Source organism: Emydura macquarii, unplaced genomic scaffold, assembly GCF_026122565.2.
Source record: "Emydura macquarii macquarii isolate MOO-44397 ecotype Brisbane River unplaced genomic scaffold, CSIRO-AGI_Emac_v2 contig_3530, whole genome shotgun sequence".
NCBI classification, from domain to species: Eukaryota; Metazoa; Chordata; order Testudines; family Chelidae; genus Emydura; species Emydura macquarii.
Window position 1 is genome coordinate 10,968,812 of NW_027133667.1, and position 16,687 is coordinate 10,985,498.

The 16,687-nt window shown below is 42.7% G+C and overlaps 1 protein-coding gene across 9 annotated transcripts in view; it reads left to right on the forward strand.

The window, feature by feature from the left end:
• CACNA1C (calcium voltage-gated channel subunit alpha1 C) overlaps positions 1–16,687 on the forward strand; it is a 648,228-nt gene that overhangs the window by 562,853 nt on the left and 68,688 nt on the right. For 7 of the 9 annotated variants that reach the window (XM_067536222.1, XM_067536223.1, XM_067536224.1 and 4 more), the window contains 2 exons: positions 7,752–7,835; positions 8,390–8,473. In XM_067536222.1, coding sequence (XP_067392323.1) covers positions 7,752–7,835; positions 8,390–8,473 — 168 coding nt within the window. The remainder of the gene's footprint in view (positions 1–7,751; positions 7,836–8,389; positions 8,474–16,687) is intronic. The other 2 variants (XM_067536225.1, XM_067536228.1) reach the window with 1 other exon arrangement.

The window sequence follows — 16,687 nt, forward strand, 5'->3', positions numbered from 1 at the left end:
TAAATGCTGAAATGCTGAGTAGGAGCTTCATTAAGGAGGGACCTTTTCCTTCACAGTAAACGTACCCAGGGAATTTGCATATTTCTGCAACATTGTGACAGATTTATTTCCAGTCTGGCACTTAAGGGTTTTAATGACATTATGAGTGATCAAAAATAATGATTTGACTGCACAATGCAGCGGTGTGGGAAGCACAGTATTAGCTATTACTCTTTATTAATGTAGAAAATTATTGACGCTGTGTTAAAAGCACAGCAGGATGGTGTACTGGGGTCTCATTCACAATGGTGCCTGCAGCAACAGCAGCTGCACTGAAAGGGAATAGTATCAGGGAAAAGTTACTTGTTCTCACCTGCAGAAAGGAAATCCCAAACCTCCGTTACCTCAGACAGGCTCATACAAAATGGCCAAAAGTGCTCACAGGTTCTCTTCATTTAAAAACAACGCCAAATAACAGGGTACCGTGTAAGGCCCCATCTATAGTACTTTCTATCCTGTTAGGAAATGATACGTCACAGGCAGTGTTGCCCAGGAATAAGGCACTGGACTGGAACCAAGAGACCTGATTTCTATTCCCCACTCTGCGATTGGCCACTTTACTTCTCTGTGCTTCGGTTTCCTTAAGTGTCAAAAGGGCATAGTGATACTGACCCTTCTTTGTAACACACTTCAAGATTGATGCATAAACACAAGTACTGGTGGTAATGTTATTCTATACGTGGAAAATATTCTGTGTAAAATCAGATCCTTTTTGAAAATATATAGAGAAAACTACAGTAAACCAAACAGTCTAAAAACATATTATTCATAACTCTCAGGACTGTCACTTGAGTGTAGAGTTGTTACCACAGGCCACCATACCTCTGCACCAGCTATGCCAGACAAGATGCCCAGCTCCATCTCATGACACCTACGTGAACAAAATCTGTATCCCTTCCTAAGACACCTCTCACTGATTCTGGATGCCTTCCAATCTATTACCACTTCCTGACTAAACCACCACCAAAATAAGGATAAAAGATTCGTCATTCCCAGAGATGTGCAGGCAGAAGCTTCTACTCGTAAATCCACCATCGCATCCCACTTGTATGGTATTTAATCCGTGCAGGTCTGAAAGATATTCCTGCCATCTTGAGGAGGCGTTTTCACTTCTGTGTGGCATCTCCAGAGATACAGGGCATCGCCTCTGCCGCACTTCTATCCCAATCTGTGACACAGGCATCCTGAGATCACAGATTGAATTTCAGGCCTCAGACATGGCTGAGATCTTATATACCACAATGACAGATACCTAGGAAATTGAAAGTAACTAAAGATATGAGTTATCAACTGCACTGTCATCCAGGTGGGAAAAGACCTCTTGGATTATTTGTAAGCAAATATAGTGCTGGTGGCATGAGCTGGATTGTAAAATCTGGAAATTGAAGTCCTTTAGCCGCAAAACAGATACAACACAGACTGCTGCAGGGCAGGCATCCTCAGCATTGCCCCTTACTCCTAACCTGGAGAGACCACCTCTAAGGAAAGAGAGTAGTTCAGACTCTATAAGTATTTTCTGTCTTCTAAGACTGCCAACAAGGAGGCCAATTATTGCCAATTGGGGTGATGATTTTCCGTGTGTTTGTGAGAGAAAGAGAGAGAGATAGGGACTCTTGTCCACTAGGAACAAAGCAGAGACCAGTAACCCATTTTAGATACTGCATGTTGTCAAACTGTAATCAGATTATAATAATTTTTGGTCACTGATAATCTGAGCCAGATTCATCCAGAGACCTAGAAATGAAAGCATCTGTGTTCTATTACCAGTCCACAGAGCCGGCCAGCCCCTGCACCATCTTTGATTCTGACATGCTATGTCTGTCATGTCTGTCTGTATGGACGGTTCATCAAATCCCAGGGGAAAACCACCCACCTGCTTTCGGTGGCTTTCTTAATGTGGGAAATGTGAGAGATCATGAATCAGAAGTGAGACAGGTGTGTAAAATAAAGATATCCAATTATTAAAAATGAGTCTTGCTCTAGCACAATGGGGCTGTTTTCTTGTTAAATAAGCCAAAAGCAAAAAGTCTTTAAAAACACTTGGACTTTTGGAGTCGACACAGAAGTTGAAGAACTTACCTCCTTTGCCTGGTTATAGATTTGATGGAGTACAGTGGGTTTGTGTTGTTCCCTGCAGCAATGATTCATTACGACATGCAATAGGTGAATTGCAGTCACTGTCTCTCAAAATGAATCCATCAATGAGTGAGAGCTGATAGCTAGTATGCAAATAGATGCTGTTTTCCTACAGTCTGTCATGATTTGCAAGCAGCTGCATCCTCCAGTTTATTCCTTCTCTGCTAGGCACTGCTAATTTCCATGATTGCTGTTATGGCTAAATGACATCTTAGCATAATTTGCATTATCTCCATTTGGTGTCAGTTGTTATTGTAGCTTTGTAATATTTTGCAGAATACATGTGATTCTCTCAGTCGTGCCGGTGAGACTGTGCACCAAGATTCAAATGATAGCATACATGTGATGCAATTTAGTATTCTTCATAGAGATGCTCCCTTGCCTTGCTACTTTCCAGTGAAGCCCAAAGCCCGGAGGTGAACATCACAACTCCAGATGGCCTGCAGAAGTTTCAGAAATGCATTCTCTTGCTGAACATGGAGGTACTATGCTAGTAACAGCCAGATTGTGACAGCTCAGCTAGCTTTGTAAATCATCAGCAAAGTCTGAGTTGATGTCCATTCCAATCAAACAGAACTTTTGCTCTCCTAAGAAACCACAGACCTTATCAGAAAGTCACTCTTGAACCAGCCCCTTTCCCTCCTTTCCATAAGCTCCCTCTTCCAACCGATACCTTGCTTAACATAATGTTTCTTTCCATTGTCTACGCTTGCAGGTTTATTTCAGGTACACTGAGACCAGGTCCTCCTGTGAATATTCTTTCCTGTTAGTTCCCTCACCTTCTCTATCTCTATCTTTCCTCCCTTCCTTTCTATATCTTTCCCATTTTTCTGCAGTACTGCAGCAACTTCTTCCATTGGGAATCATCTGACCTACATTCAGATCCCACCCAGTAGAAACATTGAGGCCTTGCTGCACCCTTTATCTGCATCTGCTTTACAGTGGGAGAGACTAGTTAATTTTTTGCAAACCTTGTAGTAAGAGAGCATTAAGCACCTATGGATAAGCTAATAAATATGTGCACATCAATTAGCACAGAGGTGACACTGAAATTTCCAATGGGTTGTGGATTCCTCACCCAGCTGGGATCACACACACACACCCTTCTCCCCTTAGGAATTATGTACATGGGACAGCCTGGTTTGTGCTAGAACATAAATATATAGATTTCTGTACCCCACAGTTCCTTATTATGAGTCCCAAGTGGCTATGACCTGCAGGCAGGCTCTAGTGGGCAATTTCTCTGCTGTTAACAATGCTTCCCAGATATGTACTTAGGAGTATTTCCACAGTATGTAAAAGCAATGGTCTCCAGAGATCACAGTGGCTCCATTGGTGTTGAAACAAACCCCAGCATCTTGTTAGCTGAACTCAGCAGCCAAGAAAGCTAAAGATGATTGGCATATTCATTCTGAAGTGATACAATGTCTGCTCCCCTGCACAAATGAGATTCCACTCCAGTCAGTCACTGCATATTTATGATCAGCTTTTCTTTAATTAATTGATCCTGGGGTGATTTGCTGTCAGTTCCTTTCTTGGGGTGAGGAGGAGGAAATACATGTGTTTTGATTGTAATGGTGGGGTAACTTCATGCTCCATTAGTAACCAACCTGGCCTCCCCTCACTCAAGCTGCATGGATATTGTGTACTCCAAAAAATTTTCCACAAGGCAATGACTGCAGTGCCTCAGTGAATCCCAGGGGAGTTCAGCACAGTGATATATAACTCTGTGACTGAAGATGGGGTGTTCCTTTAAGGGTAAAATATGGTATTACACTCTAAATTCCTGTACTGCAAAAATAAACAGTGCCTTCAATTCACTTCCAGTCAGCCCCCTCCTTCCCCTGAGGAAAAAAAACTCAGAACTTTCTGGTGGGAAAAATAGTTTGGAACTGATACCTCTTTATTTGACTGAAAGCTCCTTCCTCAGTCAGCTTATCTTTCATCAGCCGCCCTGATTCACTCCAACAAGGAATCTGTCTTTGAGAGGTACTTTGAGGTCATAACAAGCAAGTCCCAAAGGGTCTAATTCACTCCCAATATGTACTTGTAACTCTTGACAAGATTACGAGCTATAATCCAAAACCAAGCAATCACATGGGCAGTTTTCAGTCGATTTCTCCAGGAAGGATTGGCTTTTTAAGGAAGGATTTAATTAATTTCCACACAAACAAAGCATTACTTGCCTCTTATTTGAAGAATGTAAGTAACAGTGCTCTATGATTTCTTTAGGTTGTATGACAATGAATAATATCTTCTTGGTTCAAGCCTCACTTTTTGAGGGGCAAGAGAGGAGGAGGAAAATGATTTTAAAATCGTGTTTTTTAATTCAGTTCTTAACACATGGAAGTGTTGGGTGTGGAGATGAGTAAAACTGACAATATCAGAGGTTCCTCTTTATCAAACAACCAGATGTGTGAGGAAAAGAGGGGTTGTTGAGTGTACCTCACACCTGGGCAACAATGGGTCATTACAGGATGTGCCTCCATGGAGACTAAGGTGACAAAAATATGACACATTATTTTCAGAATGAGCTGCTGACTGATGAGGACCAGCAGTGCTACCATTGGAGGGAATAGTTCAAAACATGGGCCTATTTTCTGACAATTCCTGTGTAAACCCACAAGAAGTCCGTGGAAGCTAATGAAGTGACTCCAGATTTAGTTTGGTGTAACTGAGATTGGAGTCAAGCCTATTAGATTCTGATGAAAAAGGAATCTCTGCTCTGTGGGCTATATTTTGCCCTGGGATCTAGACACACAGCTCCCTTTGGGCCACATACTGCTTGGTTATGTCAGCGCAATGCCATTGACTTCAGTGACGTTGTGCTACTGTCACTAGGGTGACCAGATAGCAAGTGTGAAAAATGGGGACGGGGATGAGGGGTAATAAGCGTCTGTATAAGACGAAGCCTCAGATATCAGGGCTGTCCATGTAAAATCGGGACATCTGGTCACCCTAACTGTAACTGAGAATTGGATCCATTAGCTTCCGCATTCATCTGAAGACAAAATTTGGCCCCAATGGTCACCATGGTGTTACGTCAATTGTGAAAACAGGCTGTTGGGCTGGGAGTCCCATTACTCATTGAAAGGTAACTGCTGACCTGGCTGACCCAAAATATGCTCTGCTGTATAGATGGTATAATCTGATGGTGGTGGCATCTCCGGTGCTTGCTAAAGAGCTGTTTAACCCATACAAAGTGCCCACAGTTTTAATAGTAAACAGCTAGCATTTTGGTGGGCACAGCCCCAAACAAACAACCAAACAAACAGGTATGAACTTCACCCCTGCTGCTGTATAAAAGCAAACTCAGAGTTCCTTTTTCCAAGGCTGTTTGCAATCCCACTGAAATCCTTCATGTGAAGACAGAAAAGGAAATGGAGGGCAGACATGTTAATGAGTCTGATCCTGCAGATCTTTGTTATGTGAACTGTTCCACTACCTTCAATGGTACTGTTCACATGAAGAAGGGCTGTAGGATCGTCCCCATTGGGCTCCATTCTCTTGATTCTTCAGGTGCCCTCAGACCTAAGGTCATGTCAGGTCACACAGGCCCTTCTTTCAGCTCTGTGTGATCTGTATGTTATTTATTTATTTAAAATGTAAGTGCCTTTACATCTGAATCTGCCATTCTCTCCCTTCCCTTCGCCTTGGTGAAGTCTAATTACACTTTTATTCCAGGTCCATCTGGTTGCTAGAAGTGCTGGAGATCATCCCTATGTTTGTTCTAATGTTTGCTGTGTATTTTCTAGGCTGGAGGCTGAATAATAATATTCCCTGCATTTGCTTTTTCTACTGTTTCCTCTCTTCCCAAGTAGCAGACTGTGTAATATGGGATATCAAGTGGGAAATTTACACTCACTGGGAAGATTTTTTTTAAGAGTTCAGGTTTTGAACAAGCCTGATTCATGTTTGCACACGAAAAATGTTTGCTGTGTTTTTCAGAATGGGTTTTATTTTCTTGTTTCTCTATTCAAAGTCCACTCTAACAATTTCTCTCATATCAACGGTCTGGTGTATATTCTGTCAGAAAGTGGGGTTTTCGTGTTTGTTCTGCCCAAGGCGTGGTTCCTAAATGTGAGGGTTCTCTAGTCCTGAAGAATCCATATGGGTTGCGTTGCAGAGTTCAGAAGGGAACTCCTGGCCAGTGTCTGACCCAGATATTGGTTGTGCCCACAACAATCTCAGATTCCCAAGCCTGGCTCTTGCAGTGCCAGCAGTGGAGTTATTTTTTCTCCCCTCTTTTCTTTCTGCAATGCTGGCTGGGAACTCAGGCTCACACTTTACCCATGACCTGACTTTCCAGCACTGAGAATAGCAAGTATAGTGCAACTTGGGTTCAATATCTCTGGAAACAGGGCACGGCTGGGAATCAGAGAGGTCAGCTTAGTCCATGCTTCCACAACCAAAATACGTAACAGGAGTACAGGAGTTCCTGTTTGTTTGTTCATATCATAAAACTGAAGAAAAAAGAGATCATGTAGCAAAAGGGAGATCTGAGCAAAGATATTTTGCAAATCTTGACAAATTATCTTAAGAGTAATTGTAAATCTTTGCTCAGGAGATTAATTTGAAAAAGAGGCAGACAAACAGAAGTTCAGCAGCCAGGCTGAATAAGGCCTTTCTGAAATGGGTGCTGGATCCTAGCTCCCCTTCCTGCTCTGGGTCATTGGGATGGCAGGCAGTGGAGACTGGTGCCACATGGCGGTTGGTAGGCAAATTGGACACATGAAGTTGCCCTCAGAGTCGATTCTCAGAGTGGGTACAAGATTGTAATGTATTAGACTTAAAGTTGCCTGGGCTGAGGACCCTCCACTGGAATTTAGGGAGGCAACAGGCAAGATTTCAGAAAGAGCCTGGAGAATAATACTAACGAACATCTGCCTTGCTGAGAGCACCAGTCTGCCTCAACGCCTTGAAGAGAAGAGCCAAGGCACAGTCAGTGGAAACTGTTTCGCTAGTTGGTGCTTTGCAAATCAACAAAGGGTGTTTGGGCAAAAAACAAAACATGATATGCAATGAGTTGTAAACACTCCTTCTAACCCATCTCTTGGTTTTTCCATTCCCCCTCCCCCTTTTCTTAAGAGACACCTGGTATTCGTAGCCCCAGCACAATCCGTTACAGCCTGAACATGGGCCTGAACATGGGCCCAGGGGCTGTGCAGCATGGGAGCATGGGAGTAATTACTTGAGAGAATCAAGAGTAACCGTTCCTTTACCACTCCCCCCGAAAATTGCACAACCCAGAAAAACCAGCATAGCGGAAGGTGTTGGGTTACATGGAGGAAGGTGCTTCTGACACCTGAAGAACTCAGTCCTGCAACCCTTATTCACATGAGCAGCCCTTACTCAATCAGGGAGTCCAATTGGCTTCAATAGCTACATTGGCTGGAGAAAGAACTGCTCGCATAAGGGATGCAAGAACTGGTCTTTAGTCTCTAAACTAGTGTGCAGATTTAAGAGCAAAACTGCTTGAGGTATCAAGGCAATAATTCTAATGGTAATTTTGAACTGTTTTTGTCTGTCTAACATTCCTTTTTAATCCCCATCCTGCCTGCCCCTTCCTTATGTAGGGTTACTTTAGTGATCCTTGGAATGTTTTTGACTTCCTCATCGTAATTGGCAGCATTATAGACGTCATTCTCAGTGAAACTAATGTGAGTATTACTCTACCCTCCCCAGGATACCACCACCACCACCACCACCTCCTCCTCCTCCTCCTCTCTTTCCTTCTCTCTCTCTCTCTTTTTTCTGGTTTTTTTCCCCCTCTAGTCATGCTTTTATTGAACTTGCGGTCGTCCTTCTCCTTCTCCCAGGGAAAAAAAAAGGAGGGGGAAACACCTCCTTCTTTTTCACTTGTCATAGCATGCCCCAGCTGTGACTGGTGAAAGCGCACAGAGTTTGGGGTGTGTGTGCTTTTTTTCCCTCCAAAGGGTAGATATGTTTGAGTGTAACTTTCTAACTAACCAGCTTTTATTGATACCCTCCATCATGTGAAACTTTGCAGAGGTTTGAGCAGTCAGAACTATAAAGTGGTAAGAGACTATTTAATATGCCCACGTAACCTCTTTCTTTTCTTATTTTTTTCTCTTCTCTCCCTCTTTCATGCTTTTTTTTGTTTTTGTTTTATTTTTGTTTTAATTTTTTTTTTTTACCTTTTTTCCTCTTTCTCTCTCTCTCTCTCTCTCCTCGGCTTCTCTGCCACATGCAGCACTATTTCTGTGATGCATGGAATACATTTGACGCCTTGATTGTTGTGGGTAGCATTGTTGATATAGCAATCACCGAGGTGAACGTAAGTAGCTGGCGTCTGTCCATGATCGTGCCTGCTCTAACATTCATTTGTCTTTCCCGGTTTTCTTTTTATTTCTTTTTTTCCCCCTTTCCTCCTCCCCTTCTCACCCCCTTCCCCGCCTTCCCCCCTTTTTAAGGATTTTTTGTTGTTTTGAAACTTTCTTTTATTTATTTTGTTTGGGGGGAGTGTTTTTACTTTTGGAACGACTTAGAGATCTTTTTGACTGTTGCATCATTTTCTTTCCCTCATAATCAGCCTGGCATGAGTAAAACTGTATAGCAGGAAAATCAATGGGAAATGTGGAGTGTAAGTGAGAGTGAGATTTGTGCCATGGGAAGTTGCTGGAGTAGTCCCAGCCCAGGACTCTGGCCTGCCCAGCATTGTGTTTGGCTTTCCATGGCATTGTGATACTTTCCACTCCACAGAGATCTAAAGGCAACTCTTTCGAGGTGGAACTGTGGGAACCAAACCTAGAATCTTTTGTGTTGATGCCCCCTGATTTTCCTCCAAAAAATCCCAATACCCCCGTGACCACACAGAAATCTGTCCCTACTTTTCCATTTTCATTTGAGATCAGGGTAGACTGGGTAAAAAAATAAAATCTATTATTTTACAGGGTAGTTTTCCCCCTGTGCCCTGCCCCCCACCACTCCAGAAAAAGGCCATAGAAAATGTACATGGCCATGTCTCATTCCATTTCCCACTGGACACTTTTACACATCACAAAATCCACCAGCACAATTGGCACTAATTGGCATCCCTTCTGGATGCCTCAGCAGACAGGCCAAGATTTGAATGAGCCCTGGAGACTGAACTGAGTAGTATAGGGTTTATAAAGAATATATCTTACCAGGCAAATGTCATTGCTTTTTTGATTGAGCAGAATAGAATTACAGAATTAGTGGATGAAGGAAATGTAGGAGGTATAATAAGTTATATTAAGATTTGAGGCAAGCATTTGATACTTTGAGGCAGCTCCTATTGAAATCAATGCAAAACTCCTGTAAAATTCAGTGGGAGAAGGATCTCTAGAAATCATATTTGGAAACGTAAATCAAAATGACTTGGACAGGAACACAGTCATGGGGATTGAAGTCTGGCTAAAAAAACCATAAAAATAATGCAGTGCATCAGGTTGGGAGGAGGTGTCTCTCAGAGTACCACAGGGACTGCTCTAGGTTTACCCTTATTTAATGTCTTTGTCAATTATCTGAAATGCACAAATACACTAAATGGGAGTGAGTTAAAAAACAAGACAGAAAAATAATACAAAGGGACCTAAAGAGTTTAGAAACATGGACAAAAAGTAACAATGAAGTTCAGTTTAGAGAAACCTGGAAAATAGAAATGCTGAATGAGATCTACTGCAAAATAATATTAACATTGGACATGAATTTGCAATGTGATATGACAGCAGAAAAGGCCAGTGCAGTTTTGGGTTATATATGTACAGCAGAGGTAACATATCATGCAGCAGAGAAATAATAGTGCCCTGCTGTTACTTTACCTGGGATGCTTGATGAATACCTGTTCTGTTCATTCTCTCTGAAGCACCTGGCATTGGCCACTGTTAGAAGACAGGATACTGGGCTAGATGGACCATTGGTCTGACCCAATATGACCGTTCTTATGTTGCATTAAATTCTGGGCACCCTATTACCAGAAAGATAGTGACAAATTGGAGGGAGTTCATAGAAGACGGTTAAAATGATTAAAGGAGTGGAGAGATTGATTGGTTTGAGGAAAACTTATGAGCTCCCCATATTGCTTGTTGAAGAGACAACTAAGGGCTGGTCTATGTGGTGTGCCCCAGTGTGGGGCATAGTAACTGACCTGCCTGGACCTTGCAGTGCTCATTAATGTAGTCCTGTTTCAAATATCAGGGAACTTTTAGTACACACCAGCAGGGACTAAGGCACCACATAGACAAGCACTAAGAGGGCAGCATGGAAGTAGTCTACAAATACTGAAAGGGTGCAAACCTCAAAGATGGAGAGGCATCATATAGTACAGGCATGGGAGATGGGGGGGCCAAAGGACCATTCCCCCCTAAACACGCTTTTTTCATGATGGCTGCCCCTCCATCATGGGCCAAATTTGAGTGAGTGGCATTACAACCTGGTGCACAGGGTCGCAATGCCATTCAAATTTGGCCCGTTTTGGTTGCTTGACCCTCCCACTTTTGCAATTCTTCCAGTGCCCATGGCAGTGGTTCTTAACCTTTCCAAACTACTGTACCCCTGAAGCCTGAGTCCTACCCCCACGGGGCTGAGGCATGTAACTTAGTTTCATGGCGCCCCTGTGGCTCCAGGCAATTGCCTTTCTTGCCACCCCCAATACCAGCTCTGCACTTGCGACCCCTCTAAACCCCCAGGTTAAGAAACACTGTAGGGTGATAAAAGGGGAAATAGCTAGAAGTAATGAGGTGGGAATTATGCTAAATGTCAGGGGAAAGTTCCTGATTGAGATATTAATCTATGGAATAATCTTCCAAGTAAAATGATGGAAGTCCATTCATAGGAACATTTAAAGCCTGAAAATATACTAGAGGGAGCAACCCTGCACTGGCAAGGAGGTGGACTCAGTGATCTAATGTATTTTTTCAGTGTAATTCCCATGACTTTATGACCTATCTTCTTCCCACGTAGGACAAGATTTGAGGCACATTGTCAGGGTGTTGTAGGGAAGCTCATGCTATTGCTACTCATGCTGTACCTATTCTATGGATAAACAGAGTTCTTTAGTCTTCAGGGCTGTCGATATGATATGTTACATTACCACTGAATTTGTACATGAAAAAAGGAAGAATACACCAAACACGGCCCTCTTTCTTTTCCATACATTTCTGAATTCAAAAGCATTTCTGTTTTCAGTCTAGCTCCTAAACCTGCCAGCTTTGTATTTCAAAATACATAGAAAAGTATGATAAATAGTGCACCTCTGTAAGACCATATTTGTCCAAATAAACAATTGTCTTTCTCAGCGGAAAAGGCAGCCAGGGGCAGCGCTATTCCCTGAATAAAAAGTACAGATGGCACTTAGTGATGGTCCCTGTGTCCCCTCTAAAGAATTCCCTCCTACTATACAGTTCCCACAGATTTCTGCACATGTCTTTTTGTTACCTGGCATGTTTAAATCTTCTCTTTTTATCTAGGCAAGTCCTTTGCTATAAGTTCCTAACATTTGTTACTAAAAAAATTAATCATTTTTGCACAATCTTTTGATGCACTGATAAATGAGCAACAGCTAAGGATGGAGTTTGTTCTGAAATGTTTGAAATCCCCTTGCACTTATAACCCTATTGAATAAGAGAATGTACTGTATGTTGGTTTGTCCTGTCAGATTCCCTTCCTGCTAGCAGTACTTGGTATACTACAGCTTTAGCAGATGGGCATTGGAAATAGCAGCCCACATCAAACGGACAGTTGTCATCTTCCCAAGAAGCATGATGCGGTTTATCAATGCACCCCCTCCCCTTCTCCTAAGGAGCTTATTGCTTGCTCACTGTTTGTGGGTCTGAGCAAACCAGCCTTGTTTGTCTGTACACTGTCTTGTCTTGTTCCAATAGACTTGGAGTCTGAAAAAGAGAGAAACACACACACATGCTCCACTAGATGAAGAACTTTAGACCTGCTCAAGATCAGTTAAAGTGCTTATGCTCCCTTCATTAGCAATTGACCAAGCTTAGTTTGAAATAGGGTCTCAGAAGGTGCTGCACTGAGGGCTAATGGTAGCATTCAGTGTAATCATTTGTTGAAGGTGAATCCACCTGCCTTGGCTTACTTTGTCATAAAAAATTGTAGATGTGTGGACATGAAGACTCCATGAATTCTACCAGAGACCTTCTCATGCAGATCAGATTTACCTGGGAAGCACTTACACACTACAGCAATAGGTGCTATGGAAAACCCTAAGATAGATCAATGGGTGCCTTGATTTGTGTGTAGCTTTGTGCTCCCATCTGTGTGTGCAATACTGCATGCACTGGTTTTTCCCTGGACTTTTTTTTTTTAATTTGTAAAAGAGAAATTCCCAGATCATTAGGCTGTATGTGAGTGTGCGTGTATGTGGGCTTTTGTGAGCGTATTCCCTTGGTTGTAGTTTATGTTCCTGATTGTGTTTGAATAGCTTTGTGTAGGGCTATAAATCTAGTGGGAGTGTATATCTCTTTAGATCTGAATCAATGAGTGTGTGTATATGGGAGGGTTTGTATTTGTGTGCACAGGTATGCCATTAGTGAGGGTGTGTTACAGGTCTCCCTGAGTGCCAGTCCTCGCAGGATATGAGTTGTTACAGCCCTCCCAGCTAGAGAGTTTGGCTTTTTATCTCAAGCTGTAGCAGCTCATGCTTTTAGCTCTCAAGGTCCCCAGTTCAATCCCAGACATGTCAGCCAAGAAGGAGATCGCCACACACACACACACATATGAATGTGAATGGCTGTTGACAGAGTTGTGTGCCTCTCTGACTAAGTGTGGGGGGCTTGTTTTGTATATGTCTGAGCATATGAACACAGAGTATCTGAGTGTATGTGTATATCTTAATCTGCATGTCTCCTGGAGTGTGTTTGGGTGGATGTGTATATCTGAGAGCATATGTACGTATGCATGATTATCTGCATGCTTTTGGGTGAATGTACCACATGCATGTATATCTCAATGTGTGCGCATGTTTGTTAGCATGCCTCTGTGTTCAGTGCATTGTAATTAGAAGGCCTGCAGATGGGTCAGATCCTGAGGTTCTACTCAGTTCTTCTCTGTCCTTACTCAGGCACACCCCCACTGAAGTCATCTCAGTGACACTGAAGTGAATTCACCACTAGTGCACATTGCACCAAGCCCACTTCTGAGTTAAGCTTTAGAATGCATTTCAGTAACTACTCTCATGGCTGTACCTTTCAGAGATACAGTGATAAGTCTCACATCACAACGGACACAGGGTTAGTTTAAGATCTGGCGTCTGAGAAAACTTCCAGTAATGACACAATTTCTGCCAAATTAACTTTTAAACTGGCTTATTTTCAAGTCCATTATGTGACTACATTTTCAAAGCTTTGCCTCTCGGTTTTAAAAAGTGTTGCACAGCTAAATTCTCCCACAAAATGCTTCTTAAAAGTACCCCTAAACATCTGGTGATTTCAGTTGCTTTTGTGCCTGAGTGTATATTTTTGGCCACTCCTAAAAGCAAGCAGCTAAACTTATTATGTATTTATTTATTTACTTACTTACCTTTTAATTATGGAATTTAAAAACTAAATTACAAAACAGAAGCCAGGTCTGCCAAATTTGAGCCATTCATGAATGCTGAGACCTACCTCCTGGGAATAGACTTCATGATGCTCTAATGGCTGGGGCTTGAAGTCAGGACTTGTGGATTTTATTCTCTGCTCTGACTTACTGTGTGACCTTGGACTTAATGGCTCTATGCCTCAGTTTCCCCATCTGTAAAATAGGAGTAGCAGTATTTACCCAACTTACAGGAGCATTGTGCTGTGAGTTATTTTTTACAAAGCACCTTGAGATCTCAGAAGAAAAGCATTACGGAAGTAAAAATGATTAATATTGATAATAATAATAAGGTCATGAATCTCTGCATTATAGAAAAGGAAATGTGATAGGAATTGACCAGAAGCTAGGGATATGGAATATGTTGTCCAAGAAATGGTCACAAGGATAGATTTAGATGTCCTTAATTTCCATATCGGCAGATACAGTACAGTATTTGTTGCTCTTTGTTCTTAGTGGAGCTGCCCGACAACCTGCTATCCTCTCCCCTGGGTGAAAGAAGTTGCTCTTTATTCTACTGTGTGGTATTGGAGAGGGAAATCAAGTTTGATTTGTGCACTGTGTTACTATGCCCAGAGTGATGGAAAAAGAACGCCAGGCCTGAGTCACTGAGAAAGCTGCACACATAATGTCCTCCCCCTCAGAATTTAGTCAGAGAAAGCAGCTGACACATCTCTGGTCCTTAGGGTCCTTCTTCCTTTATTCTCTTCCCCTTCAGTGTCAGACAGCTTTCTATTGCAGCTGAATCTTCATTTGCTACAGAAGCCAGTCTCGCAGCAGGACACACTTACCTGCCTGGGCTTCTCTGGCAGAACTGCTGCCCTTAGCTAGCGAAGACTTAGTTCCATTCTTTCAACACATTGGGCAGTTTGCACCATGTACATGTGTAGGAATTGCATAGGCATGCACAGATCTGAGTGTATCAATTTCTCATGCACAGGTGTGGGTATCCGTGACCATTATTGTGTTTGGCTGTGTCTGCATATGTTGAAAGAATGGAGGGTGGGTGGATTTATATTTATTTAGGTCCAGCCACAGGTCTTTGTGTCTGTGTTCCTGTCGGTCATCTAGGAATTGTTGGTATGTATGGTCTCCCCTGTGTATGTCAAAGTGACATGGTGTCTGAGGGTCGTGGTTGTGACCGGGCAAGAATGTCTGCATTTATATTCACATGCCTGTGCCCATCGGTGACCGTGAAAATGTTAGCATGTATGACTCTGTCTCTGTGCTGAAGGGTATACAAAGGAAGAAGCACAGAATGGGAGCTACAGAATAGTAAGCAGTCATGAGACTAATAGCCAGAAGATCATGGTATAAAGAGCTCAGCAAGCCATCTTCTGAAGTGTCATGGGTAAATGACAGGATGATGAGGGGTGTGAAATGGCAAGATGATGAGGGGTGTGAGCAATCTGACTGCTTGTGTGAATAAAAAGGAAAATCTCCACATGTAAATTGCCCTCCCTTTGTAGAAGTCCAGTTTTGCCAAAGAGTGAGCAGTGTGTTGAGTCCTAGAGCTAACTGGGTGAGGCAAAGGAAGGAAAGAACTGCAAGGTATGATTTCACTTGCTAACCCGTTCCGCAGTGATAGTGATAGAGCTGATGGCCCCTGAGAACTACAGGACCAAAGGCCTCTGGAAAATAACATAGCCTTGAGGAAGTATAGAGAAAACCAGCCAGCTAAATGCCTTCCACAGGCAGACTTCAGCCAGACTCATCACACAGCACCACCCGTCCGTCCTTCTCTAGTCACACAAACACTTTATTTCTCTGGCTGATATTTAGGAAGGCTCAGTTTCTTTACATGTTGGTAAGGGTCTGAAAAGTAGGTGGTGTGTTAGAGAAGTCCAAAGTCTATGGAGGGTCACCAGAGGGCTGTGGCTTTGCTGGTTTCTGCCTTAAAGGAATCTATGAGATCAGGTGCAATAAGGACAGACACACCCAAGCTTTAAGATTCTAGGTTTATCTGTAGACCAGTACAGTGATTTCTCCTTTAGTCCCTTGGTTGTGAGTAAAAAGCCTCCTTTTAGAATCATCTTGCTTTTGACTCCAGTAGACTGTTCAATGATTGTCATGGGATCCTGCTCTCATTCTCTGGAATATTACCTCTTACCTTCTCTCCTTCACCCTCCTTATTTACCCTGCCCTTTTCTTTCCCCCTTGCTCCCCTCTACTTTGCCTCCAGCAAGACCAAACCTCACAAGATTATTTTCACCCCCAATCAAGAGTCTGAAGGCAGAGAACCAGTGGCTCAAATCCTGCAGTCCTTACTCAGACAAAGCTCCCATTGGGCATTTTATCTGAGTCAGAATTGCAGCATTTGGCCTCGTACGACTAAATTCTGTATAAACCCTACCCCTGCAATGGGAGCAAGGATTGGTGGAAGGACGACACACATCTAGCCTGCACTTCAGTTGGGACTTGCATCCATCTCTGTCGCTGCGTCTTTCCATCTGTCTCTCTCTCTCTGTAGCTGTGCCTGGCTGGTTCTCTCAGCTTCCAAGCCCTTTGCTGCTCAGATTTTGGCCATCAGAGAACATTGGACACAAATCTTTGTAATTCTGAGAACTTGAAAATGCCATCGCTCAAAGCGTCTCAAGGAGGGGTGATGTTTACATATCGCTCAACCTTCCAAATGCCTTTGGGGAGCAAAGTCTTCCAAAATACATAGCAAAGGGCTGATGAAGCACAGCGGCTTCTTTTGACATCCTGTGTCGACACACCCTTCTTGTTGCCATCCTAAAAGTTGTACCTAGTTTGATACATACATATATATGTGTGTGTGTGTGTATATATGTGCATCTCTAGAACTCATTTTATTTTTTTAAAGCTGATGATAAAACCGATGACGGAGGGGTTGTTTGTTTAGAATTTTTAAAAATCATTCATGATGTTTGTATTTCTGTAATCGTAAAAAGTTAACACACCACTGTGG